The sequence below is a fragment of the Vicugna pacos genome, chromosome 10, assembly GCF_048564905.1.
Source record: "Vicugna pacos chromosome 10, VicPac4, whole genome shotgun sequence".
NCBI classification, from domain to species: Eukaryota; Metazoa; Chordata; class Mammalia; order Artiodactyla; family Camelidae; genus Vicugna; species Vicugna pacos.
This window is the reverse complement of record NC_132996.1, coordinates 72,078,625-72,101,655: the sequence shown is the minus strand read 5'-3', so window position 1 is coordinate 72,101,655 and position 23,031 is coordinate 72,078,625. Positions and strand designations below refer to the sequence as shown.

Below are 23,031 nucleotides of genomic sequence, written 5' to 3'. Positions count from 1 at the left end.
ATGGAGGGGATGGTTGCACAACAGTGTGAATGGGCTTCGTGCCTCTGAGCTGTGCACTCAGAAGTGGTTAAGATGGTAAATTGTATGTTATGTGTATTTTACCACAATTTAAAAAAAAAAGGAGGGAGGCGTTAGGTTCGGAACAGCTGATCCTGATCTTCGAGGCAGAGCCGGCCGGGGAGCACGGGAGAGCCGCGCAGTTCCGGGTGCCGGGCTGTAGAGCAGGGTCTGCTGGAATCAAGGCGCACTCTGTGTAGATGGCGGGGGTGGGGTGGGGGTGATATGGGGCGGGAGACAGACAGACTGGGACCCTGGGGTCTTCCCCACCCTCCCCACTCAGGAAACAGTCTTTTTCTGGATTCTTATTCCTTGAGATGTTTACCGTGAACCAGGGACCCAGAACTCACTACCCCTTAGGTACCGAGTCTAGCTTGGAATTTGTTCTGCATAGAGTCCCACTTTGTAGATGAAAACCCTACGAATTTCCTATTTATGCCAGTCACAAACTTCTGGGTTTTGAAGTGGAAAAAAAAAGTGAATGAAGGGCCGCAAATGGCAAAATATCCTTCTTTCTCCATTACATATGTACGCTGCGTCCTCTTTATCCATTCACCTGTGGATGTGCACTTATGATGCTTCCGTATCTTGGCGATTATAAATCCTGTTGCTGTTAATAGCAGGGTGTATGGATCTTTCTGAATTAGTTCTTATTTTGTGGTTGGCTTTATTCCTTTGATCACTATGTAAGTTTAAAAAGCTGAAGTTCGAAACATTCTTAGAAACAATGAAGAGTACACATACGTAAATTTAAAAATACGTGCAGTATATTGTGTATATGTATTTACAAATTCTAACAATTCTACCTAATAAAACTGAAAATGAAAAAACAAATGAAAAACAAAACCAAAATCAAAACCCCTCGAATTTCCTCCCAGATGCGTGTCCCTAAAGGAGAGTGCAGTGAAGTGCCGGCTCCCAGCGGCTTTTCCTGGCACTTGTCACACTTCTGTTAGGAAGTACCTACAGGTAACACAGGAGGGGACACTGGTGAGATGCACTGGCAGGTGCAGTTGTGACCCGCGTAGATCAGAAGGCGGTGGGTGCAGACTCACACACTCAAACACTCAAATTCTTGGAAAGTACCTGGTCTTATATGCACTTTTCAAAGAGTAAAGCCGTATCCCTTTCTCTGCCATGGTTGGAAAGTCAGAGGGGCTGAACGGGCTGCCCCAACCAGGGGGCGTGGGAACTAGAGGACACTCGGGTGGGTGTGGCTGGGAGTGGCGGTGAGGCTGTGTGTGTCAGTGCCCTGTGGCTGCTGTAACAAATGACCACAAATGGAGTGGCTTAAAGCCACAGAGACACACTCTCACACAGTTCTGGAGGTCAGAAGTCCTAAAATTAACGTGTCAGCAGGGCTGGTTCCCTCTGGAGACTCTGGGGGAGAACCCGTTCCACGCCTCTCTCTAGTTTTGGCGAAAATCCCTGGCGCCCAATGGCTGGCTGCTGCACCCCTCCAACCTCTGCCTCTGTCCTCACACAACGTTCTCCCTGTGTGTCTGTCTGTCTAAATGCCCTCTTCTCAGAAGGACACAAGCCATTGGATTTAGGGTCCACCCCACTGCAATATGACCTCATTTCACTTGGTTACATCTGCAAAGATCCTGTTTCCAAATAAGGTCCCCTTTGGAGGTTGTGGGTAGACATGAATTTTTCAGAACACTATTCAGCTCAGTAGCGGGGGGGATCACGGAAAGGATCCGAGCCGGGTCCACCTCTCTGTGGTCTTTGATGCTGTGATTGGGTTCAGGAGGGTGGCCAGGTGGATGCCGGGAAGGCTGTCCAATAAGCACTGCCCTGGCCCCTACCGTCCCGCCTCCCTCTGGCAGAGTCTTTCTTTCTTTTTAATTGAAGTGTAGGTGATTTACAATGCTCTGTTAGTATCTGGTGTACAGCACAGTGATTCGGTTATACACACACATATATCCTTTTTCATTATAGGCTATTACAAGCTATTGAATATAGTTCCCTGTGCTGTACTGCAGGACCTTGTTGTTTATCTATTTTATATGTAGTAGTTTGTATCTTGTAAATCCCAAACTCCTAATTTATCCCTCCGCCCTCCTTCCCCTTTGGTAACCGTAGGTTTGTTTTCTATGACCTTTAGTAGAATTTTTTAAATCAAGGCTGCAGAGCTGGAGGCTCTCCCAGACCTGGAAGGGGCGTGTCCATGCAGAGGCTGCCGCATTTGGCGGAGTGTGGCCACCATATGCTCACTGAGTGTGATGGAAATGCCCTTCTGAATGACCAGCTCTCAGAGGGTGTCCTCGGAGACTCACCTGGCCTGGGCTCAGTGCCCTGTGCACTCCCTCCACCCAGTTGGTGGCCGCTGCCAGTGAACTGAAAGGTCCGACTTTTTCCAGCTGTCTCCTGGGAGTTGATGCCTGTGGATTACAGGCAGGATGCCACCTGACCAAGGAAGGGTCCAGGGGAGGGGCTGGCCTCGGGGTGATCAATAACAACAAGGCAGGGGTGGGGGTACAGCTCGGGGTAGAGCGCGTGCCTGGTGTGCATGAGGTCCTGGGGCCAGCCCCCCGTGCCTCCGTTAAGAGGGAAAAACCCTGATTGTAATCACCAGAGACGTTACTTACTAGGCATTAAGTCGGTTTCAGGTGTTTCCTCCCAGAAACCCTCCCCTGCCTGCTCTGAGCCCGGCTGGCATGAAAATCACCTGTGACAACTGTATTTTCCTATGGAGGGTTATGACAGTGTCTCCTTTCCCACATGCTCGTCGAGAACCTTCCTGCTGCCCCACCAGGAGTGGCGTCTCAGTCCCCTGCCCTCATACCTGGGCTGCAGGTGATTCAGTGCCCTCGGGCTGCCACACTGGGGGGAAGTCCAGACTGGGGACCTGGGGCCAGAACCAGCCCGCCAGGCCCTCCCTGAGGTCCCGACCCCAGGAACCCTGGCACACAGGAGCATGGTTTGGGGGTCATTTGTGAGACAGAAATAGACCCAGTCTCTCAGTGAGGAAGGTGAGGCTCAGAGAGCAGGGGGTACCCTTGCCCAGGGCCAAAAAGCAAATGAATAGGTGAGTTTGGACCCAAACCCAGTTTGTCAACTTCAAGGCCCAGGGTTCACACGGCTAACACTTTCTCCCCGGGAGCTTACGCACACTTGTGTCTGTGAGGCTGCCTGCGGCCAGGGAGAGAGGAACTCAAAGCTCTCTGCTGAGGATGCAGAGGGAACAGCGCTGGTGGGGGGTGGGGTGGAGACCTGGGCTGGACGGGGCACCTGTTGGCCGGGGTCTTGGCCTTGCCCTCGGCCTCACTCTCTGTGCTCATCTGGCACCTCACACACTCATTCCTTTGTTACTGTTTCCTGAAACACCTGCTGTTCGGAGGCTTCGATCAGGCAGCGGAAGTCAGATGTAAAAAGAGTTCCCTGCTGTCGGGGGTCCCCGGTCCCATAATTGTCCACCACCATCTGAGCCCCACCGCGCTGGGACACCCTCAATGCAGTAGATGAGCTGGGTTGACGGGCAGGTCTGAAGCTGTGTCTGTGGAGGCTCCAGAAGGTCAGCCCATCTTCCCAAGAGAGCAGAACCTCTGCCTGCCTGGCTCAGTGCTACAACTCTTTCCTTGATGGGTAACAAAGCCACTGACACGTCCAGGGCGCTCTGTTCTAAGCCCAGATGATACGTATTGACCAAGCGAACCCTTTATGCCCATTTTACAGATGAGCAGGACTGAGGCAGGGCAAATGAAGTACAGGAACTTGCCCAGGTAACCCTGTCAGCAGGGAGAAGTGCCTGGCTGTCTGGCTCTGGAACCACAAGCAGTGGGTGCTTGGGAAATGTCTCCTAAATGATGAACCAGGATAATATTTGGGTGGAGACTGGGTCACAAGGAGGTGCGTGGTGGGCGGGGCAGCAGGAAGTGGAATTCCAGGTGGTGATAAACACCATCTGCGGCTGGAAGCTGGGCTGCAGTTTACGGGGCAGCCCACGGGGCCCTGGGGGGAGAATGCAAGGGTGGCTCCAGGTTAGGGACGGGGGTGTCAACAGGCCCCCAGCCCTGCAGGCCCCATCCTACCGTGCTATGCTTCAGTCTGCAGGGTGCGTGCAGCCGGCAGGTTTTAGGTGGCGGAGAGGTAAGGACCTGGCACTAAGCAGCACTGAGTCACATGGTGAGAAACACGCTCTCTTTTCAATTATCAGTCAGTCCCCGAACAGACTGAGATTCAGTCTCAGCCTAACAATGACTAATGTCCTTTTTAACAAAAAGAGCAGCCCTCAGGTTCAGACCCTTGAAGGGTGGCTGAATCTATCACTAGTTTCAGAATATTATTTTTTCACTGTGTTCACTGTTATAGTCACCTTCCGCTGACTCCAAGTGATACTGTTTTGATGGATATTAGATTTATGGCAAGTATCTGAAATTCCCAAATCACGGTGGCTTCAGTGAGAGACATTGATTTCTCTCACACAAATGGAAGGCTGAGGTAAGTCTTCTGAGGCTGGTAGGAAGTTCCATGACCATCAGGAACACAGCCTCCTTCTATCTTGTTGCTTTACTCCCTCATGGTCCAACATGGCTGCCCATGCTCCAGCTCTCATGCTTACATTCCAGCCAGAAGGAAGGAAGAAGGGGATGCTGAAGCACATGTCCCCTCTCCTTCTAAGAATACTTCTAGGAAGTTCCAACTACCACTTTTGCTCATAGGCAGAACTTCGGCTGAATGACCATATTTTTCTGTAAGCAGTCAGGCCTGGGCGTGGAGAGGGGCCTGCAGATGGAGAGATGGAGGGAGGTGGTCTGGGGAGGAAGCAAGTGCTTGCTCTGGAAAAGAGACTGAAAGGGCCTGAGCAGGCAGGGGAGCTGGAGGCAGGGGAGCGGGAGGGAGAGGTGGAAGAGGATGGCCGCCTGCCTGCTGCTTCCAGGGCTCGGGAGGCCTGATGGGCAGCGTTCCATCAGCCTGCCTCTGTTTGCTTTGGAAGTAGGAGTGGGGTCAGGGCCTGCAACTGGGTTTAAGAAGAATGAAGAAGGTTTGGAGCAGAGGTGGAGAAGTTGATGGGGGTGAGGTCAGAGGTCAGTAGGTCAGAAGCTGCTGGGAGGGACCCCCAGGTTCTGCTAAGCACAAGTGATCTTGAATAAGTGAATGAGCAATGCCCTAAAGAGGTGGGACTCGGGGGGAGGGCTCAGGATTGCATCCTCACAGCACAAGGAACCCACCACCGTTCTGTCCCCTTTGAACGAGAGGAAGCTGCTCCCTGTGTCTCAGGGCTGTAAACAGCAGGCGGACCCTGCCAAGCCCAGCACTCCCTGCACCCCTGTTGGCTGTGCTCCCTGCGGTGCCCTGATGCCAAGAGCAGGCCCAGGCCCAGGCAGGTGACCTCGAGGGCGAATGAATGAATGAAAGGGTAGGAGCTCCCCCGCGTCTGTGCTCAGACCCTGTCCAGCGGGTGTCGCTGGAGAGGTGGAGGGTGGAGGGTGGAGGGAGGCAGCTCCTGGTGGCCGGAGCTTGACTTCCCCAGATAAAAGGGGTGGGGACGGAAGTGTGGCTCGTGCTCCACCCTGACTCTCCGGGCAGGAAGCCAGCAGATGGGCCTATTTCCAGAATCAGCAGTGCTTTCAGCAGAGTATTTCTGGAGCGCATGAGCCTTACTTTAGCTTTCGGGGTTGCTCCCACCCTGGGCAAACACCTGGCCACTCCCGCTTCCTGGTGACCGACTGCGGTGAGACGGCAGCAGTCTTCCCCGGGAGCCTCTGGCTTTGTGCCCCTCACCCCGAGCTGGGCCACTTTGCAGGCCTGCTGTGCCTGTCTGGGCACGAGAAAGTTCTGCAGGGCAGGCTGGCTCTCTCTTTCTGGCAGAACCACCGGAGACCTCACTCTTCCACCTCCTGCGGCAAGACTCACCACCCACGTGCTAATCTCCGAACTCCCCTGCACCCCCATGTCCTTACGGGTCAAAAGGGAAAAACAACCTCCCTTAGCACAGTTCCAGGTTCCTGTGAGACTAAGACAAGAGGCAAGCCCAAAGCACTCAAAAACCCAAAGCTGCTAGACAGCCTTAAGTGGTGTGCCACCTTCTTCCTAAGTGTGTGACCACATTTTTTTCTTGTAACTCTCCAGAACCTGCCTGGAACCAGTCCCACAAATCTGCTTGCTGCCTCCTGAACAAACCCTCCAGTTTCCTGCCTCCTGGCCTTCGTCATACTTGTTTCCAGTGCCTAAACTGCTCACCATCTGGCAAACTCCTATTTATCCTATGAAACCCAACTGAAAACACCCCTTCTCTGAAATACAGATGTCCTAGATATTGCATGGGCCTTGGAGGCAGGGGGCTTGGGTTCCAGTCCTGTCTCCACGTTGAGACTTGACAAATCACTTCAACTCTCAGGACGCCAGTTTCTCCACTTGTAGTTGTTTCTGTTTGTCTCCTCAATGTCAGCAGCATGTTTTATTCGTCTCAAGTCCTCTTCTTCCTCCCCAATGCCTAAGACTGTCATTATCCCGAGATAATAATAAATCAGCACTAGCTTCTAGGCTCTGCATTGGCCTTGTCCCCCAGCAGCCCTAGGGGAAGGCAGAGTCCCCCAAATTTACTCATAGGAAGTGCAAGTTTGGGGGTTCAACACCAGTGAGGAGTAAGTGCTTGTAGGCAAAGGCGTGACCCCTCCCGCAGTGGGGCCTCGTCCCCGCGTGGCTCCCAGCACTGGATACACAGGGCTGTAGGGACTCGGAATCCAGCTGCAGGGACGCAGTGGGCATCAGAGGCAGCCCAGTGTCACCCTCCAGGACATGGGAGTGCCGTGCCTCTCCCTCTAGAACAGACGCTCCGTGAAGGCGGCTCCCGACGTACCTCCCGTCTGACAATGTCTCCCGTATAGTAGGTGCTCGCCGAACACTTGCGGGAAAGTGAGCGAATGAATGACTCTGGGCAGGCTCTTTACCCTAAACGTCACTCCTTCACCTATATACACTTCACCAGGTGTCATCTGTCTTTTAAACTTGTTTATATTTTTTGAAAAGTAGACATTTTTAGTTTTTTAAGTGGTCACACTGATCAGCCTTTTGCTTCTTGGCCCTCTCCTTCCTCTGCAAGATAGAAGTTTTCCCAGGGTTTGCATCATTTTTAAAAGAAATTCATATTTTGTATGCATTGGGAATTTATTTGGGTAGGAGTGAGGTAGGGATGGAAGAATCTTTCCCAGTTGTCCTAACCCCATTTATTGAATTCTTTTCTCATTGATTTGAAACATATTCTAAATTCCCATCTGATTATCATATGCCTTTACTGCGTCAACACCAGAAAATCCAATGAAACTGTCCGGAAGACATTTTAAAAAAAGTGTCATCACGTGTGACGGTCCCAGAGACAAAGCAAGTTGATTCAGTTACTCAGTGATGCTTGTCTCTCAGCTCTGCTGTCTGCTTCACCAGTGTCATCGAGATTACCAGACAGTGCAGGGACAACGGAGGCTGCAGGCGTCCTCGTGTACACACCTGTGCTTTATGAACAAGTCAGTCCTCCCAGCATCCCTTTGAAGCTGGTCCTCTAATACTCCATTCTGCAGCTGAGTTAATTGGCCCGAAGTCACATGGCTGCTAAGGAGCAGAGCCGGGATTCAAACCCGGGCTGTTGGCTCGAGGACAGCCTCCTTGGGATGCCCTGGCACTGCTTCCTTTACCTCTATTACATCTACCTTATTCCAACTATCCCATGCCTCCACGGGGTCCCCTGCTGTGTGACAAAGATGAGTAAGTCTGCTGGTCAACCTACGTACTCTTAACGTGTATTTCTGTGGTCTGTGGTCTCTGGTCTGGGCTGTGGACATCAGTGGGGCCAGATGACAGAGGATGCCGTGGCCGGGCCGGACTCATGTGCTCCTTGGTGAGAGGCATGGGGGCTGGTTCCCCAGGTATCATCTGATGCCTCTGAAGACCTCGGGGAAGGAACATGTGATGCAAGTTTCATAGCTGTCATTTAAACCTGTGGAGTCGTTCAGGAATAAAGAGTGACATTTAGTGACCTTCACCATGTGCCAGTAACACCCAGACACTTACCACCACTTGCAACTGGGAGAGGGAGGGTCCCATCAGATAGGCAAGGGAGATGCGGAAGTGGGCTCACCGTGGGGTCACCCAGCTAGAGGGAGGCGAAGCGGACAGCCCCCGTCTGAGCTGTCAGCCCTTTGATAAAAACCTACCAAATGAGGGCACGGACGGGCGGACGACGGATGGGCAGACGGACGGACGGACGCGCGAAATGACTGCACGTGTCAAGAGCGCCCAGCGCAAAGGGTGCGTGTTCCTGTGCAGGTGGCATCAGCCCTGCCAGAGGGGCGGCCCTGTGGTGGTCTGTGGCGATTCGGGGGTGGGGGTGCCTCCCTGGGGTCGCCGGCTGGGCCTAGGCGGTGTGGAGGGCAAGTCCTGTGTCTCGGTCGCCGCCGGCTGAGGTGGATGGAGGGGCCCCCGGGCCTGTGTGCTTCCTTCCCTGTGGCTCACTTGCTCACCCGCTCCCCGAGCACACGGTGGGCCTCCGCTCACTTAGCTGTACGTGCCGGGAGCCGCGCCTGGTGGGGCTCCGACAGGGTGGGCAGGGTCTGCTGTGGGCGGTGGGGGTCGGACAGGGCCGCGTCACACTGGCAGCCTGGGCCGGGCCATGGGGACGGGGGCGGGTGTCAGGGAGCGGGCGGGCTGCACGGGGCAGGGCCCCCTCTCGTTCCTCATGGTGCTGAGGGGCCTGGGTACCTGCAGCCGGGTTTCTCCAGCCCAAACCACCCCGCAAGGGAGCAACGGGGGACGGTTTATTTGTAACATTACTTCCACGCACACGCTGGGCCCGCTATGAGCTCATGCTTCCAGCCCTCGTAATCTGTAAAACGCCAGTAAAATTACAAATGAGAGAGAAGCCCACAGAATGGATAACTCAGATCAATCATGTAATTAGTTAATTTAATGTGAGGTATGATTGCTAAAGTTGTAACAATACACATAAAACTGACCCTTTGGCCATTTCTAAGTGCCACTGGGCACACGCACCACGTTGCCAACAGTCACCGTCACCCATCTCAAGAACTCTGCCATCTCCCCAACAGGTGCTCTGTCCCCTCCAACAACACGCGTTGTGCTGAAACCAAACCATCACCTCATGTCTAGAGACTGTCACCAGGCGGGTTTGGGAGATGGTGCCCAGGTGACCAAACGGCCCGCCACATTCTCCTGGTCCAGCCACACCAGGAAGGCCTCACCCATGCCCTGACCGGGCCTCTGTTCCTCGGTGACAATCACATGGTGGGTATACATGTGGGACTCTAGCCACAGGGTCTTAGCTTAGTCATGGACTTAAACTGAGGGCTTCTTGGATGAAAATAGTTTCAAGAGTGAATTTTCCCTGTATGAGAATCTGTGCCTGACTCAGTAGCTGGAGGGAGACGGGCGGTGACCCCGCGTCAGGCCTGCCTGTCTGGGGCCCCTGTGCTGAGCAGGCAGCCCACAGCACGACTCAGGATGGTCACCGTGGAAATAAAAACATGAAGCTGAACACTACGTGCAGAGAGCTCGCTCTGAGAACGCAGCCGGGTCTGCAGTATGACGTGGCTGGCTTGCATTTCTGGCTGCTGACTGGGGTGGGCTGTGGGGGCGAGGCAGGGACAGGCTGAGGCTCTGCCGGGGGCGGGGGGCAGAGGGGACAGTGCCTGCACCGCGGGCAACTGGGTGGACTGCCCTGCGGCACAAGGCACGGGACTGGGCACAGGCCGGGGGTGCCGACTCTCAGGTGTGGGGGGGCAGGACGCCTGCCCGCATGCTACCCACATCCTGATTCCAGAAAGCTGTGATCCGCTCCTTCCTAAGGCAAGTGCTGCCCCCAGGCTGCTGACACGAGGGTCTAGCGGCGAGAACGGCGTGGGAGGCACCGGGGAGAGATGAGGCCAAGGTGCCCCGGCGAGGAGCTGACAGAGAGGGGTGGGCTGCTGCTAGGACAGGGTGAGGTGTCTGAGGGGCGTGGCCAGGGGGAGGGAAGCCAGAACATTCCATGGAGAGAACGTTAAGTGCCCCAAAGGCTGCACAAGACAGAGTACACGACGGGACAGGAAGACTCCCGCTCCAGCGGTGCAGTCTGGGGGTGGCCTTAGGGGCGCCAGGGCGGAAGAGCGGTCAGAGAGCCAGTGGGGAGAACAGGATGGGTGGGGGGCTGCCAAATCCCAGCCCGCAACGGAAGAGCCTGGAGGGGGCGAGGACCCTGCAGGGCAGACTGACAGCCCCTGTGTGCGCTGGAGCAGGGCTGGCTGTGGTGTGGGGGATGGAGGGACGGGAGGAAGGCTGTGAAGCCGGGAAACATGCGGGGCCAGGAGAGGGAGGGATCCTTTGCTCCAGGATTGATCAAATCCTCCTTCCTTGGCCGGGAAACCTCCAGCAAAGCATAGATGCTTTCCCAGGGGAAAAAGGATCACGAGAGCAAAATGTGGCTCTTAACTTTAGCTTTCAAGTACACCACAGTCTGTGTGCACCTTCACAAAAGTTGTACGTGACTGCCAAAAAAAAGAAAAAAAAAAGAGGAATAAAGATTGTTTCTTTGGTGATGTTGCCATGAGAAATCCTTGTCCAAAAACTGCAGCAACTCCCTACTCAGATTGGGTGTCGCTGACCGGTCCCCACAGTCACATCTCTGACTAGCTGTCAATCACGTTGTCCCAGGGGTGGTCATGAGACCCAGAACTCCTGCATGGGAGCAGCTGGAATCAGCAGCAGGAGGGTGCTGGCGGTGCAGGTCACCTAAGACGTGGGGTGGGGCTCGGCGTGAGGATGGACTGCCGGGCTCATGTCCCGACACCCTCAGAGCAGCACGGCCTTCGGCAGAGCTGGGGGTCTGCACGAACTAGTGCTTGTTTTTGAGATATCTGAAAAGTGCCACAGATCCGGGCACTTAGTGTTTATCTAATGGTCCCTGGTCCCTTTCAGGACGATGGAGCCACAAGGGGCAGAGCCCAGGATCAGACCCAGGTCAGGCTCGAAGCCCACACGCTCTACGGATCTCCAGGACTGTCCCTGCCAACAGTCCACGCGACACCTCGTACTGTCATCTGGTGGACAACTGAAAAACGCATTCTAGAAAACGGGGACCACACACACCGCATTAAAACCCGTGTCACCCAGGAAACCGCTCTCAAGCCTGCTGTGCGCCTCCCCACTGCTCGGGCCCACGCGGGCTTCGGTGCTTCTCCCGCACACTTTCATCACGCTTTTGCCTTTGGTTACAAAGCTGGGAAACTCCGTGCTTCCGAAGGGCAGGCAGGCAGCTGGCTCAGGCTGCCCAAAGCTGGGCACAGCAAGGACACGGGGGCAGCCTCGTGACCAGCGATGGGCTGAACCGAGGGATGCTGCCGCCTGCCCTTGAACCCCCACCTCTGGGGGCAGCTTCGAGCGCAAGTTCCCCCGTCACCAGGCTCTGCAGCTTTGCCCAGTGGCCCACAGCCGCCAAGGTCAGCCCGCTCCAGGCCCTGGGGGGCGGACAGCAGACACTCTCTCACTGTTGCCCTTTCTGTCCTGGAAACCACAGGGATTGGCACAACCTCTGAAATCTGTCTCTGCTCAAGTGTGGACACCTACTTCCCAAAGTGATCCATTAGCCAAGCCACTCTCATTCGATGGCGATGATGTGTGTTACCACAGAACTAGCCCTGACCCGAGGCCTGGAGAGGCAGGTGCTGCTGGCAGGAGGGGGAAAGTCCAGTACCTAACACAGGCCAGGTCACGCTGTTCCAGGACAGAACCCGCCTCAGCTCCTTGGCAGCACCCCAAACTTGTGAACTGATTTTCCGGGTCCACGGAGCAGGGCCACTCTACCTTGTTTATACTAGCTTCGAGCACAGGTCCTGATGTTGTAAACATCCACTGAAGGCTGGGTGCACAGCTTGGCGGGGAGCATGGCTGGGATCTCAGCAACCCAATCTCAGCCTGATGTCACACCTGGCTTTGCCAAGGTCACAGCTGGGAGGCACACTGGACGGCCACTTGACTCTCTGATGCCTCCGGAGGTGGGCAGGCCCGAAGCCAATAAAAGCGGCCCTCTGGGTGACCGAGATCTGCTGAGGGACACACTCCCCTCGTAAGTGGTTCCTGGAGCGGACGTCAAGCGCAGCCGCCTGCTCACAGGCGGGGCTTGGGATAGCCACTACGGGGCATGAGATCGGCTAACACGGGAGTTTGGGGAATATGTAAAATGAAATCATCACCACCGGGAATGGTAACTCCTTTGTAATGTGGAGGTCTCTGCTGCAAAGGTGTTTGCTTTAATAAAATTACTTTAGAAATAAGAAGATTACTTCTCAAAATCATAGGATCCAGCTCTCTTGCCAATTCTGATTATCACAGAATATGATAAGACAATGATTTTGATACAAAACAGTAATAAGCTGTGGAATCACAGGAATCATACTTCAAAGAACTGGCACCAGTCAACCGCTGTCTGTGCCCGAGGCTTCTGAGCATCTCACAGGGTCACCTCAGCCCGTCTGCACCACCGTGCTGTCCCTATGCCCCTCAAAGGAGGCTCGGCTCACTCGAAGGTCGAGAGCTGGGCTGTGGGAGGTCTCCCGGTCCTCGGTCAGGGTGCACCTCACCCCCATCCCACCTGCCCTGGCATACGGGTCTATCGGGACAGCCTCAGCCTTGAAGCCTTTGGCCCGATGGTGGGGGCGGCAGAATGACTCAGCAGTGACCAGCGTGGGCTCCAGAGAGGACAGAATAACAAAGGTCACAGCCGCTAAGTCTTAAGATTCCTTCTGTGTGCTGGACACGGTTCCACATGTCCCCCCGTCGAAACTCGTTTAACTGGGACAGGAGCAGCTCCCTCCCAGAGTGACCACAGTGCCCAAAGCACCGCCGGGCACAGATGAGCGCTCGGGTGCGCCAGCGATGACTCGAAGGCTGGGCTGGCTCTGTGAGTGCTGGCCCTCACCCCTGCTCCCTGCCAGGTCTTGCCGGTGCTGGCTTGGACAGGGCTCGGTCGACCTCCGGGGAGGAAATGGAGTTCAGACTGTGCAGGTACTCTTGGTCCACAAGGAAGAGCAGCTGGGTCACTAGGAAGCTCTGGAGGTGGGCGCATTCAAGTTCCATGACTCCAGGGATGCAGGGTCACCACCGCCCTCGCTCTGGCTCTGGCGGGCCCGGGCCTGCTGATCTTCCTCCACGAGGTCCGCCACCAGGTTCAGCCGGCAGGCCCTGAGCGCCCCCACCAGGTGGGACACAGCTGCGTCCTCCTTCCTGCTGTTCCTCCAGACCCTCAGCGACTCCCTCACCTGTTCGGCCAGGTTTCGGGGATACTTCTCCTCGATGGCATCGATCTTGGCGTCGGACACTTTGAGTTGACGAGCCAGTCTCCTCCAGTCCTTCCCCACGTTGTCACAGATGATGTCAAATGCTGCACGCAGGTCTGGGGAGGGAAAGGACACAGTGATTCACCAGAGGTCTGGGGAGGTCCTTAGGAGGCAGGTAACCCCCAACCCCTGCTCCCAAATGGGCTTCTCAGAGATGACCCAGAGGTCCCCCTGCAGGGGCTGAAGTCACCCAGCAGCAGAGGGGCCAAGGGAAGGTCACAGAAAGCCCAAGAGTACGTATGGCAACCCTGGGAAACCAACAACCCCCCCCAGCTCTTCCTTCGGAATCTGCCCTGCTGACCCCCGGTCTCCAGGCCCTGGCTACTGTGTCCTCATCTGCTGAGAGCAGCAGGCTGGGCACTACAGACTCTACAAGGCTGTTTCTGGAATTGGGGGGAGCAGGGAGGAGGACAAAATGCTTCTTGGGAGGCTCCTGCCAAGCTGCACCTCCAGCTCCGAACCCCCAAGACGCTGTCGGCCTGGGTGCCAACTCCTCCAGCCCCGACAGCCCTGTGAGGTGGGTACTCGTGTTACTAGGACCATTCGTCCAGATAAGCAAACAGGCACAGGGAAGGGAAGTCACTTCCTGAGGTCCTGCAGCTGGACAACAGCAGAGCAGGACACGAAACCTTGATGGCGTGATGCCAGAGTCCATTCTTAACCATTACGCAAAAACTGCCTTCTGGGGTCCTGGGTTCAATCCCCAGTACCTCTACTAAAGGAAAAACATCTAAAAAACCCAAAACACTGCTTCCTGGAAAAGAGCAATGTAAAATTGTCTCTCATCAACCCACCAAAACCTGCAGTTACTCTTCTGGTGGACTTTACTCCAACATGCAGTAGCTACACAAATAAAAACACACACACAGACATACAGGTATAAACCTAAAATGTTAGGGTCTTTGTTTTGTGGACTACCTTTCAAGTGTATTATTTCAGTATCCCTCCTCTGTCACTGAATATACTCCAGAACATTTTTTCTGTCCTGTTTTGTTTGTCCAGCTGTGTGTATACTGTCACCTGAATGTATGTGTGTGCATTTATATATAGAAATCTGAACTGGACTGTTCTCGGGCAGAGCTGTGCTGTCCAGTTTGCCATCGACAAGCACCAGGCCTTATGGAACGGTACCTGGGGTGTCACGTTTATATCCTTTTTTTGGTTCAGTGACTAAATGGCTGATTCCAGGCCATAGTTCTAAGTCTGTGAGGGATGTCCCCAAAGCGTCCCCCAACCCCCTCCCCTGGGCTCTGAGAACACAGGGTTGTGGCTGAGAAACCCAGCTACACTCCGGTGAGGGTAGAAAAAGGGCGTGCCTGAGAGCAGGTGGGAAGCCCCTACAGCATGGACTTGGTCCGAGAGATAGTGCAGTGGCTACTGCCGCCCACCCTGCGGCCAGGCTGCCTCTTCCAATCCTACAGCTCCTTAGTTACCGGCTGTGAGTCTTCGGCAAGTCCCTTAACCCCTCTCTCAGGCACAGTCCCTCCACCTGTAAAACGGGCATGATAGGTAACAGTACCTAACAGGCTTACTGTGAAAGGTAAGTATGTTAAGTGCTTATGGGGATCACTGGCACACTGCAAGCCCTGTGTAGAGCTACGGTGTCCGCATTATTCTCCGCCGGCTGCGGAGAGCGCCAGCCGGACACACCGCAGAGGCGGCCCAGGCGGGCCTAGCTTCTTTCCGGGCCGACTCCTCCCCACCCAGGAGGTTAGCAACGCCCCTTTCTTTCGAGTAGTTTCCAGTTCACCTGGAGGGAGTGGGGCAGTGGAGGAGACACTGAGGCTGAGGGGGTAGGTGTCCATGCTCTGCAGCCTAGGCTGAGTTAGCTCTTCTGAGCTTTGGGTCTCCCAGGGCTGTTGAGAGAAAACCGACGCAAACCGAACCCGGAACAGGTCAGGCGCCGGGCAGACCGAAACTAGGCGGGGCCAGCAGGCCCCGCCTCCCTGTTTCCCCGGTCCCTCCACCCTGCCGGCCGGGCCCCCAGGCCCCCGCCCCCGCCCGCCCGTCCGCCCCCGGCCCCTCTCGGCCCCCAGCCCCACCTCGCTCCTCCGGCGCCGCCCCGCCCGCCGCGCCTGCCTCGAAGTCGTCCAGGCGCCGCAGCAGGTCCTGGCGCCGCAGGGAGACGAGCAGCTCGCGCAGCAGCACGGTGTGCTCCGAGCTCAGCTCGTTCTGCTCGAGCAGCACGGAGAAGAGGTCCAGGCCGCTCTGCACGCGCTCCAGCTTCCTCTTGCCCACGCGGCTCTGGCACAGAAACTTGAGCTCGGTCAGCTCGCTGCTCGACAGGCCGGTCGACACCGAGTGCAGCAGCAGCAGGAACGGGTCCATGGCGGCGGGCGCGGCAGGGCCCGGCCTCTGCGCGCGTCCCCCGCCCGGCCCGCCGCCCGCTCGCCGGCCCGCCGCCTCCACACACGCCCCACACCCCACGGCCTCGAGGCCCCCTCCCTCTTTCCGCGCCCCGGGCTGGCCACCGGAAGTCTGTCGCGGAGGTCTCGCGAGAACCCCGGGACCCGCGCATGCGCCCCGAACTCAACGGCAGCCATTTCCGCCTGGAAGGCGCGCGGCCGCCACTAGGGGGCGCCCCAGACAGGCTGGCGGCGCGAGGGGACGGTCTCCGCGCCTGCGCTCTGCAAACCTTCTCTCCCGTTAGAGACGCGCGGCCTTCACCGTCTGCAGACCTCGGGCGCCGGCTGGGAGCGTCCGCCTGGGTTTCCTGTGGAATTTTGCACTGCGGACGCCGATAATAAATGCATTTATTTGTTAACTGTCCTTTCGTTCCCCGTGGGCATCTGTGTGCGGAAACGACTAACCAGAGGTTTATCTAGGTTTTAAAGGTTAATACATCCTTGAGTTAAAAAATAATCGCCAGTATTCTTTTGACTGCTCATTAGCATTTATTGAGGACCCACTGTGTGCCACGCAGTAGCTTCTGGAGACAAATTCGGGAACAAAGTGTGGAAGCCCCCCACCTTGCCCCGAACTTACAGCCTCAGTACACAGGGTTACACAGTACAGATAAAAAAGTGCGCTAAGCCAGAAGTGAACAAGGGCCAGGGCCAGGAGGATAGAGGGTGGGGAGCATGGCGGTGGGGGCTCCGCACGCCGAGAGGGCGCGGTCGGAGCAGGCCCCGCGGGGCAGGTGCATGAGCGGGGGTGCGGGGCCAGGTGTGCAGGTGCGGGGCGAAGAGGGCGGGGCGGGGCCGCAGCCAGCGCGGGAGCGCAGAGGAGGGCGCAGGTTGCAGGAGCAGAGCTGGGGAGGCAGGGGTGGGCGGCGAGGGGAGGGTTGGGTTAGAAGGAGCCAGGTAAGGACCGGCTTTACTGCCCTGGAGAGGGAGTCCCTGCAGGCTGTTGGGGGAGGAGTGAAGCCGTCTGAGTTGAAAAAATATGTATATAATTGCGATATAATTCACGTTTCATAAAACTCACCCTTTTAAAGTGTACAATTAAGTGGTTTTTAGTATATTCATAAGGTTGTGCAAACCTCATCGTTAGCTAATTTTAGGACGTTTTCATCACCCCAAGCAGAAAGCTGGTCCTCATTAGCAGTCATTTCCTTTCCCGTCCTCCTTCCCCAGCCCCTGGCAACCACTAATTTACTTTCTGTCTCTTTGGATTTGACTGTTCTGAACAATTTCTTATACACGGAACCATAGAGCACAGGCTTTCTGTGCCGGGTTTCTCCCCCGGAGCGTCACACCTAAGGTTCACCTGCGCTGTAGCCTGTGACAGAGCTGGTTTCCCTTTTCTGAGTCAGCCGTGTTCCTTCGTGTGGACACATCTGCATAGCCAGTCATCAGTGGGCAGAGTTTTCAGTTGTTTCTGCCTTTTGGCCATTATGAATAATGTCGCTCATAGTGAGGTCTCAGTTACATTTTAAATAATCTCTCTGAATAAAAAAAAAAAAAGAATCACTCTGCCGCTGGGTAGAATCCAGATGAAAGAGGTGAATGTACTTGGGGCAGGTGCAGTGGAGGGGCTGAGAAGGGGATTCTTCTTTTGATTTGGGGTGTATGTCAGTGAGAGACACTGAGGATGCTTGAAAGATGGAGCATCCACTGACCGACCTGGGGAAAGTGTTGGTAGGGTGGGTTTGGGGGAGGACCTATTGGAGATGTTGACTGGACAGTGAGGTGCACAGGACCCGGGTCTGGGACAGAGATCCGGGCAGGAGATGTGAATTTGGGAGTATCTTGCAGATAGATGGTGTTTGTGATGGTTAATTTTACATGCCAACTTGCCTGGGCTAAGGGAGGCCCGGAGAGCTGGTAACATTATTTCCAGTTGTGTCTGTGAGTGTGTTTCTGGAAGAGATTGGCCTTTGAATTGACTGATAAAAGCACATCGCCCCCCCCTCCCCCGCGCCCAGTTTGCAGAATCCACTCTCTCTCCTTGAATTCCATCAGTCTCTCAATTTTCAGGCCTTCAGACTCAGACTGAGCCACATCACCAGCTGTCCTGGCTCCCAGCGTGCAGATGGCAGACCTTGGTCTCCGTAACGTGAGCCAATCTCACAACAAATCTTTTCATCTCTCTCTCTTTATCCTACGGGTTCTGTTTCTCTTGAGAACCTTGACTAATACAGTACTTAGAGCACAGAACAAGGGCACTTTCGGAGGGAGAGAAGAACGGAAAAAGTACCAAGGTCCGATCCCAGAGGGCGTCCAGCTGTCAGGGAGACGTGGCGGAGTCTGGGAGGGAGGCTGAGGTGGGAGGTGATCCAAGGAGGGTAAACCACATCCCCATCCCCTAACCCCGCTGCAGGGTTTCTGCCTTGCATGTAGCGTCTCCCGACTTACAACACACTCTGCTTCCTACTCTGTTTTTTGCCCGTCTCCCTTGCCAGAGTCCAAGCGCCCAGAACACTGTCTGACACTTCATAGGAGCCCACAAAACCTTTCTGACTGAATGAATCTTGTATAAGGCTTGGTTAATTTGAATCTCTGTTAGCACAGTGATCGCTACGTCTGACCTGTTACCTTTCAGTCTATATCTTATCTCTTTATCCTCTTTATATGATCTTTCTCAGAGCAAAAATTTTAACTTTTGATGAGGTCCAGTTGATCAAATGTTCCTTCTATGGATGGTGCCTTTGGCATCAAGTCTGAGATCTCTTTGCCTAACCTGGATCCCAAAGATTTCTTCGTTTGTTGTTTTCTTTTCGTAAGTTTTACAGTATGACATTTAATCTGTGATTCATTTGGGATTATTTTTTGTATAAGGTGTAAGATTTAGGTTGACATAATCATTATTTTTTCCTGTAGGTGTTCACTTGTGCCAGCACCAGTTGTTGAAAAAACTGTCTTCTCCCATTGGATTGCGCCTGTACTTCGTCAAAAATCCTTTAAGTATGTTTGATCTATTTCTGGGTTCTTGATTCTGTTCCATTGACCTCTGTTCCTATCCCTCCACCAATGCCACCCTCTCTTAATGCTATATAGTAAATCTTAATTTTGCATAGAGTAACTTCTCCCACTTTATTCTACTTTGTCAAGACTGTTTTAGCTATTCTAGACTCTGTGTCTTTCCTTATCAATTTAAAAATATACTTGTCTAAGTAAAAAAAAAAACCTTGCTGGGATTTTGATAGGAATTGCATTAAACCCATAGGCCAGTTGGTAGACGTGACATCTTTACTATGTTGAATCTTCCAATCTATGAACATGGTATGCCTCTCCATTTACTTAGGTCTTCTTTGATTTCTTTCATCAGCATTTTACAATTTTTAGCAAACAAATCCTGTACATGTTTTGACTGTATACATAAGCACTCAAAGTAATTTCCTTTGGCGTAATTAAAAATGCCATGCTATTTGAAATTCTGCTTTCTGCATGTTCATTATAGAAATGTGATTAGTTTTTGTGTGTCGATTTTTTTATCCTGCAGTCTTGCTGAACGCGTTTGTTAGTTCAGGAGTACTTTTGTTGTGGTATTTGTTCTGATTCTCTGGGATTTTCTATGTAGACAATCACAACATCATGCCACCTGCAAACAGAGTTGGTTTGTTTTACTTTCCAACCTGTATACTTTAAATTTCTTTTTATCGCTTTATTGCAGTTGCTAGAACTGTCAGCGCTGTGTTGAATAACTGTCGTGGGAACGGACGTCCTTGTCTTGCCCCTAATCTTAGGGGAACACACTTGGTTCTTCACCGTTGTGATGCCAGCTGCAGGCTTTTTTCAGTAGATGCACTTTATCAAACTTAGGTAATGCTTCTATATTCCTAAAAAAATCTGAGGGTTTTCCCCCCTTGTTTAAATCATAAATGGGTGCTGAATTTTGTCAAAAGCCTTTTCTTAATCAATTGATAGAATCGTGCAATTTTCCTTTAGGTTGCTGATAGGGTAGGTTACATGGATTCGTTTTTGCATGTTGAACCAGACTTGCATACTTGCAGTAAATCTCACTTGGTCGTGGTGTATAATTCTTTATGTATATATATTTGGATTTGTTTGCTAATATTTTGTTGTGAAATTTTGCATTTAAATTCATAAGATATTTTGGTTTATAGTTTTTGTTTTTTGGCATTGGTTTGTTTGGTTTTTTTTTTCTTTTTTTGGTCTGTTTCTGGTTCAGGGTAATAGTAGCTTCATGAAATGAGCTGAGAAATCGTCCATTCTCATGTATTTTCTGGAAGAGGTTGTGAAAATTTGGTGTTCATTCTTCTTGAATATTTGGCAGACTTCTCCAGTGAAAGTATCTGGTCCTGGAGCTATCTTTTGGGGGAAGTTTTAAATTATAAAATTCATTTCTTTGATGATTATAGGGCTGCTCAAATTGTCTATTTCATCTTGATTGCATTTGGTACTTCGTGTGGTTTTGAGGAATTGGTCCGTTTTTCTAAGCTGTAGAATTTATGAGCGTAGTGATGTGTAGTATTCCCTTAGATGTCAGTCCATTTGGGTTCCTGTAGAAAATACCGTAGACTGGGTGGCTATAAACAACAGAAATCTATTTTTCACAGCCTGGAGGCTGGACGTCCGTGATGAGGTTGCCAGCACGATGGGGTTCTGGTGAGAGCCTGCTCCAGAGTGCAGACTCTGACTGCTGGTTGTAGCCGCACGTGGGCTTGGGGATTGTTTGGCTCTTTTTTTCTCCTCTTGGTTCTAGTTTCTTGAGGCAGGAACATAGGTTATGTATTTCTAAGGTAAGCATTTAGGTTTTGTGGATTTTCCTCTCAACATTGCTTTAGCTGTGTCCCATACATTTTGATATGTTGTCTTTTCATTTTCACTCATTTCTGGTTATTTTTATTTCCTTCGGGACCTTGCCTCTGGCCCTGGATGCTCTGGGAGGGCGCTGTGCAATTTACATGTGCCGGAGGCTTCCTTGCTGCCTTCCTGTTGTTGATTTCTGGTTTGATTCTGTTACGGTTGCAGACCGCACGCTGGGTGTTTTCCATTCTTTCAAAGTTGTTGAGTTCGTCTTATGGCCTAGTATGTGGTCCATCTTGGTAAATGTTCCCTGAGTGCTTGGAAAACACAGTGTGCTCTGCTGCCATTGGGTGGCATGTCTACAGATGTCAAGCAGGTCCTGGAGACCCAGCAGTTCTGCCACTGGGAGGATTTCTCTTCACCACTGTCCTTTGGGGATGCCCCGGAGAGGGGCTGCAGTGCTGTGAGCGCCTCCTTTTGAGTGGTACCTGCTTGTTGTGAGGAGCCTCCTGTAAACCAGGCGAGGGTCTTCCTGTTCACAGGGAACGCCCCGTGAAGCCGTAGGTGAACGAGTGTACAAACCTCTGTTTGAGTCCTGCTTTAAATTCTTTTGTTCATATACCCAGGTGTGCAACTGCTGGATCATACGGTCATTCTATGTTTAATTTTTTTCAGAAACCTCCAAAGTGTTTTCCATAGTAGCTACACCATTTCATATTCCTACCAGCAATGCACAAGGTTTCCAGTTTCTCCACATCCTCACCAACTCTTATTATTTTGTGTTTTGGGATAACAGGCATCCTAAAGGATGTGCAGTGGTGTCTCATGGGTTTGATTTGCATTTCCTTGATGACCAGTGATGCTGAACATCTTTCACGTGCTTATTGGCCATTTGTATATCTTCTCCGGAGAAATGTCTGTTTGAGTCCTCAGCTCACTTTTACTTTAAATTGTATTTATTTATTTTTATTGAAGTATTGTTGACCTACAATGTTCTGCCAGTTTCTGATGTACAGCGTAGTGATTCAGTTATATTTATGTATATTCTCTTTCATATTCTTTTTCATTATAGGTTATTACAAGATATTGAATACAGTTCCCTGTACTGTACAGTATAAACTTGTTTATCTGTTTTATATATAGTAGTTTATATCTGCTAGTCCTAAACTCCTAATTTATCCCTTCCCCTACCATCCCTTTTGTTTTGTACGTCTGTGAGTCTGTTTCCATTTTGTACATAAGTTCATTTGTGTCACCTTTTTAGATTCCATGTAAGTGATATTATATGGTATTTATCTTTCTCTGACTTACTTCATTTAGTGTGATCAGCTCTAGGTCCATCCGTGTGGCTGCAAATGGCATGATTTCCTTCTTTTTATGGCCGAGACCTGCTCACTTTTAATTGAGTGTCTTGTCTTTTCGTCATTGAGTTGAGAGGATCCTTGGTATTTTAGATCTAAATCCCTTATCAGAAATGCGATTTACAAATATTTTCTCCCATTTTGTGAACTGCTGTTTCACTCTGTTGACTGTATCCTTTGATGCAAAAACATTTTAAAATTTTGATGAAACCCAGGTTGCATATTTTTCTCTCACTTGGCATTGTCTCTGAAAAAGGAAGAAGCAGCGTCTTTGGCTGGTTTCACGGATGCTCGTCGGTCTTTTTCTCCACGTGCTCAGTGTCCCCTGGGCTCTTTCTTTCCCTTTTCCTTGTTCTGATTGTCCTGGTCTCCCGCACTCGTGTTGAAGTCTTTCTTCAGCTGACCAGGGACTCTGGGCTTGGCTTGAGGGTGGTTAGCTTTTTCTAAAGGAGAAGACTTCTTCCTGGGGGCAGGGGTGTGCGAGGACAGAGCAGTGGCCCCCAGGGTGTCCAGTCCCAATTGCCAGACCAGTGAACCAGTTAGTTCACAGGTAGGACCGACCTTGCAGGTGTGAAGAAGGTGCGGGACTTTGAGATGGGGCGGTCACCCCGGGTTATCCCGGGCGACCCAATCCAATCATGGTCCTCCTGAGCGGAGAACTGGAGGGACAGACACGGGGGAGGACCTGCTGCCATGGCTGGCTTGGAGATGGCGGAAGGGGTCCAGCCCTGCCCGCACCTTCATCTTAGCCCAGTGAGACTGTGTCAGCTGTCCGGCCTACGGAACTGTAAGAGAACACGTTGGTGTTTTAAGCCACTATGTTTGTGGTCACTTACTAGGGCTGCAAACGGAAACCCAACACAGACCCCGCCCGCTGGGTCTCCTCCTTCCCCGATGCAGCTCCCATAGGCCGCCAGCAGAGGGCAGCAGCCACCCACAAGCCAGACCAGGCGCTCTCACCCCTGCTGCGGGAAGTCAGGAAGGTGTGTGACAGCCGGGTGAGGAGGGCAGTCAGAAGGGAGCATCAAGGAGGCTTCCAGGGTGCCCACTCTGCTTCTGAGTCCTGACTCCAGAAGCGTGCGTGTTTTGTGGCATTTGATTGTGTACTTAAGGTATGTGTAGTTTTCTGTATGT

The 23,031-nt window shown here is 52.7% G+C and overlaps 1 protein-coding gene across 1 annotated transcript; it reads right to left on the bottom strand.

Annotated features, from left to right (window-relative positions):
* Positions 1-8,944: 8,944 nt before the first annotated feature.
* Positions 8,945-15,877, bottom strand: FADD (Fas associated via death domain). Its single transcript, XM_072970502.1, has 2 exons — positions 15,428-15,877; positions 8,945-13,441 (listed from the first exon to the last, which is right to left on the bottom strand). The coding sequence occupies exons 1-2, from the start codon at positions 15,711-15,713 to the stop codon at positions 13,089-13,091; spliced, it is 639 nt and encodes a 212-aa protein (XP_072826603.1). The 5' UTR covers positions 15,714-15,877; the 3' UTR covers positions 8,945-13,088.
* Between the last annotated feature and the right edge of the window lie 7,154 nt (positions 15,878-23,031).

What these genes read in the sequence shown, in the direction of transcription:
- FADD (XM_072970502.1), bottom strand. Translation starts at nt 15,713, where the DNA reads ATGGACCCGTTCCTGCTGCTGCTGCACTCGGTGTCGACCGGCCTGTCG. An exon ending in GGCGGCGCCGGAGGAGCGAG is followed by an intron (nt 13,442 to 15,427) that starts GTGGGGCTGGGG and finishes TTCCCTCCCCAG; the next exon opens with ACCTGCGTGCAGCATTTGAC.